The 5,984-nt window shown below is 45.1% G+C and overlaps 1 protein-coding gene across 5 annotated transcripts in view; it reads left to right on the forward strand.

Moving 5' to 3' along the window:
- The first annotated feature begins 1,355 nt into the window (after positions 1-1,355).
- samd11 (sterile alpha motif domain containing 11) overlaps positions 1,356-5,984 on the forward strand; it is a 72,287-nt gene continuing 67,658 nt past the window's right edge. The window contains exons 1-2 of one of the 5 annotated variants that reach the window (XM_064304709.1): positions 1,356-2,588; positions 4,053-4,144. In XM_064304709.1, the coding sequence (XP_064160779.1) occupies positions 2,135-2,588; positions 4,053-4,144 (546 nt within the window). In that variant the 5' untranslated portion in view covers positions 1,356-2,134. Of the gene's footprint in view, positions 2,589-2,877; positions 2,897-4,052; positions 4,145-5,984 lie in introns of those variants that run through there. The other 4 variants (XM_064304707.1, XM_064304708.1, XM_064304710.1 and 1 more) reach the window with 4 other exon arrangements.

Below are 5,984 nucleotides of genomic sequence, written 5' to 3' on the forward strand. Positions count from 1 at the left end.
TAATCTATATCATAATGATATCTGCATTTAATTAGATTTTAATCTAAACATTTCTGGCATTGGGCCTAAAACTGCCATTATTTCGTGGAAAGGTTCCTTTTTAAAGACAGGAATATAGTGGGTTTGCTTTTTTTTGTTAGATGTACCCTCAATTACAATTTCAGTGGCTGACATAATATAACCTGAGGTTGTGAAATTTACTTGAAACCCTTTAGTGCAATGCCTATTCTGCTGTCTTTATGTACATATGTGCTCTCCCTCTCCCAGTATATGTAGGCCTTCTGCATGTGTCTTGTTAAAGAAACTGTTCCTCAGCAAAAGGATTCTGTTTCTCAGTCGCCCGAAATACTGTGTTTTCTCTCATTATCTCGTTACATACCCATCGGCGACTGATCCCACTGGTCAATGGATGCCGTTGGGTTGGGTTGGGTTGAGTGGTGAAGGACTGCAGCCCACGGAGACAGACTGATGCTTGAGAGTGACGGACGGCCAACAGACAGATTGGAGACCGGGAAGATTGACCGATAGAAGAAGGGTAGACGAGGTGAAATTTAAGAAGCCAGAATGGAAATAACTGAACAATGAGCGGGGACGTTTACAGTTGGTGAATCCGCTCCAGAACGTGAACAGAAACGTGGCTCTGGAGTTCGGCCTCTGCGTTCGAACAAGGTGCCAATTCCACTGGCTGCTCGGCCAGCACCCTGTCCAGTGAACAAGGACTGCTTCTGCTGCCGAAAATTTTTTTGATCAGGCGGACATAGTTTTTTTTTTTTTTTTTTTTTCACCAGCCTCTGAATCCAGGGCTTTATTATTTATCTGTCCGTGGAGGAAACATAAAATATTTATGTGTCTCCACTCTTTAATGTGCTACACGTCTTAAGTTTCTGATCATTAAGAATGCCTAATGCGCACTATGGAGCCATGTCTCCCACAATGATGATAGTGTCCGAGACCTTTCACTGCCAGGGAAAGTCAAACGTATCAATCTGATATCTGAGCAGGAGCTGCGCGGAATTTTAAAGCAGAAATTATTATTTTTTAACATCTAGAATTCACCTTTCACTCCTCACGTATGCAAACATACAATAATTATGTGGCAGAAGAGTGATGGAGGCAGCCGAATCGACTAAGAGGAGCTGTAATATTGTATTTGGACAAAATTTCCATTGTCCATCTTTCTATTCTCTAAAATAATGAGAAAATATAGAAATATTACGCAAAACAAAAACAGCGGAACGAAATACAAGGATATCGCCTTTTAGTTTGTACTGCAGCAATTACGTCCGTCGCGACCCCCCTTTACCATTCCGCGCTTGAAAAGCTTGTGCTGTTTAAATGGGCCAAGCGGCGGAGAGTGCAAATCTTGTTTGGTCGGGGTCTCTGAACTAAAGCGTGACTTTAGAGAGATATATAGGGTTAAAGAACGCCTCAAAACATCCCACTCGTTCCAGATATCTCTTGTAGATTAATACAGAAAATACGGAACGCAGAGGCGGCTAGTTGGTTTGCACCTCTGCCGTGGTGGAGTATATTAACTTTTTAAAATGTGTCGTGTCTCTATGTGACAATGAAAGCGGTGTCCTTCAGACACCTTGATAGCAAAATATCAGAATAGTTGTTTATGTTGTTTTAATAAACATTTAGGGTACAATAAAATTAGACATTTAGTCTGTAAACATTGGTTCATTATATGCTATAAAGCAAAAAACGAAGGAAACCGAATGGTGTAATTTTGAAAATAAAATAAAATAAAACTCCATCCCAGAGGCAGATCGATATAGGATCAATACGCATTTTTACAGACATAATGTCTACGGCTGCTGAGATCTCGCCAAGATGTCAGGTATTAGTTGAGAGAGTCAGATTAGTTTTAGTGGGCAGGAGAGCGGCGAAACCCGTCATGCGAGCGAGCTGTGAGCCTAGCGGAGAGCGAGGCTACAGAGAGCTGTGAACTGAATGGAAATCTGTTGGTGAACTTAGACGCACTGTTGTCAGAGAGCGACACGGGACTCCTGCGTAAAACAAAGTAGCCCCGACTGGGAGTCGGGAGCCGACGAACTCCGTAAAGAGGACACACAAGTTGATTCGAGCGAGAAGCTGATCACTTGTAAACCGGCGCTGCGCTTTTACTAACATGCCCGCTATCAAAAAGGAGAGACTGGATGGGGACGATATGGCATTGGCTGCCTTCAACCAGCCCGAATACCTGGCCCCTTTAAATGCCACCTCTATCCCCGTGGTGACCCCTCATCCGCCGCCGTACGATCAAATTTTCGCCCATCATCGCGCTTACTTGGGACTACACGACACCGCGCTACATCACCAACACCTTCACCACTACCCCGAAGACTTAATGCTGGAGAGATTCTCTTCCATTCCCGACTTTCAGCCTTTTTTTGACAACGGGGAGCCCTGCATCGAGGTGGAATGCGGGGAGAACAAGGCTTTGCTGTACATTAACAAGCTTTGCCAGGGCAGCAAGGGACCCTCCATCAAATATCGGGGCGAGTGGCTCACCCCGAACGAGTTTCAGTTTGTCAGTGGAAGGGAAACTGCCAAAGACTGGAAACGTAGTATAAGGCACAAAGGTAAGACATTTTTCATTGTAATATACACGCAAGCCTAGAGATAACAAACCCAACGCTTTCCAAACATATGTAGCCTGCCTAATATAATTGCGAGGTGTTTTGTTATATTGAACTTGTTTCATCGGAGCGGGAGCCGTTTTGGAATTAAAGGGTTACACGGCGGCAGAGCAACTACAGTGCGTAGTTTAGCACCGAAAGCAGACAAAAAAAGAGGAGAAAAGCGAAGACACTTGGCTGTATCTTTTGCAGCCATACACGACACAGACAAACTGTGGACGGTGCTTTGGGAATGCCGCGCTTGGGATAAGGTGAAATTTCAGGGTATATCAGGATATTGCGACTGGACATAATGCTTTTCTCTTGCGAGGACATAGTGATGCTGAACCTCATTACGACCGCTGGATCCAAACCTTTAAGCAACTGAAATAATATTAGGCACAATAACGGAGACGTCGTGATTAACCATAAAATATATTGCTTTACTTAATGACATTGCCAGCTGATATATCTTGGTTTGGTGATTTTATGTTATTATTTATTACGGTTTGGAAAAAAAACGTTGTCACTGAAATATGGCAACCATTTATGACTACCAAACTTTGCAAAATGAAAAAATATATATTTTGGCTAAATCCACTTAAATTCACTTAAGACCACATTTTTACGTGAAACCGGGCAATGGGTCCAGTCACCTAAACAATTACTCGCGTTTACATGTTTTTTTCCCCTTTTATAGTCACAGGGATTGGATGGGAGCTTGGTATTTTATTGAGCATGTTTTGTGTAGGCTACAGACTTGGTAGGTTTGGTTAAATTCACGAGCCAACTCTTGCGTCAGTGTGTACGCGTCCGGAGAGCTCTGTGTTTTCCCCTCTAGTTAAACTGAACTGACTGGAAAAGATTGGGTAGTTACTGAAAGTGTATGGAGTGTGTGTGTGGGGGGGAGTAGATGGACATATTGCCCCATGTCTAAAACAGTTTGTGCATGCACTTGTTTGTGTATTTTTAAAAATGGTTACCACACTTTTTTCAGAGGATTATTGTTCATTAAGGATTGATGATGACCATCTTGGTGACCCTATATGACTACTATACGTGGAGTGAATGCTATCTCAAAATACTGGGAAATGAATCAAATTCTTAATTAAAATATCCAACAGTGACAGGAAAGTCTGAAAATTGGTTCCTCCATGGACCAAACAACTCAATATATAGAAGCCTTCTGCCTCATACAATCTCCTGCTGTAGCTTTCATACAAATATTGAATGCCTGAAGTGAAGGCATACATGACATCACATGACAGCCAATAGACATGACCCCTAAACGACAAGTACAACCAAAACAACAACCTCGACAAAACAACAAAAATCACAGAGTATATATCGGATTTTTCAACTCATGCTACAGGCTACTTTCTTCCAGTCTCATTTGTGTTGTCTTTTTCTCTCTCTCTTCCTCTTCAGGGAAAAGTCTGAAGACCCTTATGTCCAAAGGAATTTTACAGGTACATCCTCCAATCTGTGATTGCCCTGGGTGTCGAATTTCGTCTCCAGTGGTAAGAGTACAGTTCAGATGAGTGTTTTAGTGCATCTTTCTTCCTTATGGTCCATTATGATTTTCTTATTTCACAACTGGGCAGAACGTTGTTGGAGAGTTGATTAAAAAAACAACTCATAAATGTGTGAATGTTTTGCCTTGCATGCATACGGCTTGGGTTTTGACAATGAAGAGAACAGGAACCGACTAACAGTCACGTTTGTGTGTCCTTAAAACAGAATCTGTCGAGCTTTGGTTTGGTGAAATGTGGACTTGCTGGTCTTGTCTTGTTGAGAGTGACGAGGGGCTTTTCTTAATGTAAAAAATAGGCCTGCATATTAATGTTACTTAAAATATGAAGTAGCTTTCTTATATTTCAATTTTGTATAAATACGGGCTGCATATATATATATATATATATTCTTTTCTTTCTTTTACTGACAAGTTAACCTGCATGCACCAAAACAAAAATGCATTATTGCACACTCTTCACAAACGCCACTGAGGTCATTTCTTTAGCTGATTTTACACGGCTTTCTTCTGTTCTCGCAGCGTAGGAATTATTGGTGTGCCCCAAAAGAATGGCTGCTATCTAGGTGTGTGTTCTTTCTTTCGCTAATTGCACGTTTTCATCAGTCCTGATGGAGGGCGAGAGCTGTATTTATTTTAATCATTGTGGGGGCAGGCCTGGACTGTGACAGTTTCGAACCCCTGCGTTGGGGGTGGGGGGGGGGGGGTTTGCGGAGCGGAGGTTGAACTGAGCAGATATTTGTGTGTTCGAGCGCAGGGTGGGGGGTTGAAAAAAGGAAGTAGCATGTTCTGTTTTGGAGGAAGCACGCAAACTGGGCTCCAGGCAGCCAGAAAAGGCCAGTGCGTGCATCGCCACGGTCACGGGCAGCTGCCATGGTAACAGTGCGCCAAGTCGGGTGACAATCGCTGAATGAAAGCTATGCCACCATGGTTGTGCCCAAAGCCAATTTGTTGTTTGAATGGGTGATTCATTGCTCCTTCCTGTAACGGCTAACAGAAAGTAATTTGGTATTGCGTGCTTGCTTTTAATTTGGCGGGCGCTGTTAACCGAGGTCGTTTAGAAGTGCACGTGGCCTCCCCGTCTTCTGCTCTCGCTTGTCACATCGTTCGCTGGTGCTCCTCACGCTAAGCTAAACTGGAGCCTTCCACGGGACTTTTCCTTGAATGTGAGCGGACGGCACAGGTGTGCCTCCCAGTGCAAGGCCCCCCCCCCCCCCCCCCGCGGATATGCGTGAGGTGCCGCGGGGAGGCGCCGGCGCGGGGGGGGTCACATGGTGCGGAGAGACCGCTCGCACAGGTGCGCCTCCCCATCTGATGGGAGCCTCGCCAGTCGCCGCTTCCACTGGTTAATCTGGGAGGAAGGCTGTAAGCAGCTTACCAAGCTGCTGAGCACTGCTCCTGGCGATTAGCGCATATGTGCGGCACGCAACTCAAAGGCGGTTTAGATAAGCCGTGGGGGTGGGGGAGGGGGTGGCGGGGTAGGGGGTTGCCGTGGGGGGAAGGTGGGGGGGGGGTGGGGTGTGTGCGGGAGAGATACAAACAAACTGATAACATTACATTTATATGGGGGCCAATCAAGATAAGGGGATGGTGGTGGGGGGGGTGGGGTGATTTAAAAGCATAGGGCCGCATGGCGGAGGTGACGAGCTCGAAAACAAGGGGGAAACGAAGCCAGGTGCCATGGGAAGGCTTCGCTAAGTAGACAAATTTTCGAAGGTGCTGCTGGCTGTCGACGTAACCTGCTTAGAGCGATAAGCTGAGCGAGAGGCAAACGGAAAAGATGGAGGAGATTCGGGCCGTCTCGTCCCTGGCGTTGATAGGAGGCCCGC

Source organism: Anguilla rostrata, chromosome 13, assembly GCF_018555375.3.
Source record: "Anguilla rostrata isolate EN2019 chromosome 13, ASM1855537v3, whole genome shotgun sequence".
Lineage (NCBI taxonomy): Eukaryota > Metazoa > Chordata > Actinopteri > Anguilliformes > Anguillidae > Anguilla > Anguilla rostrata.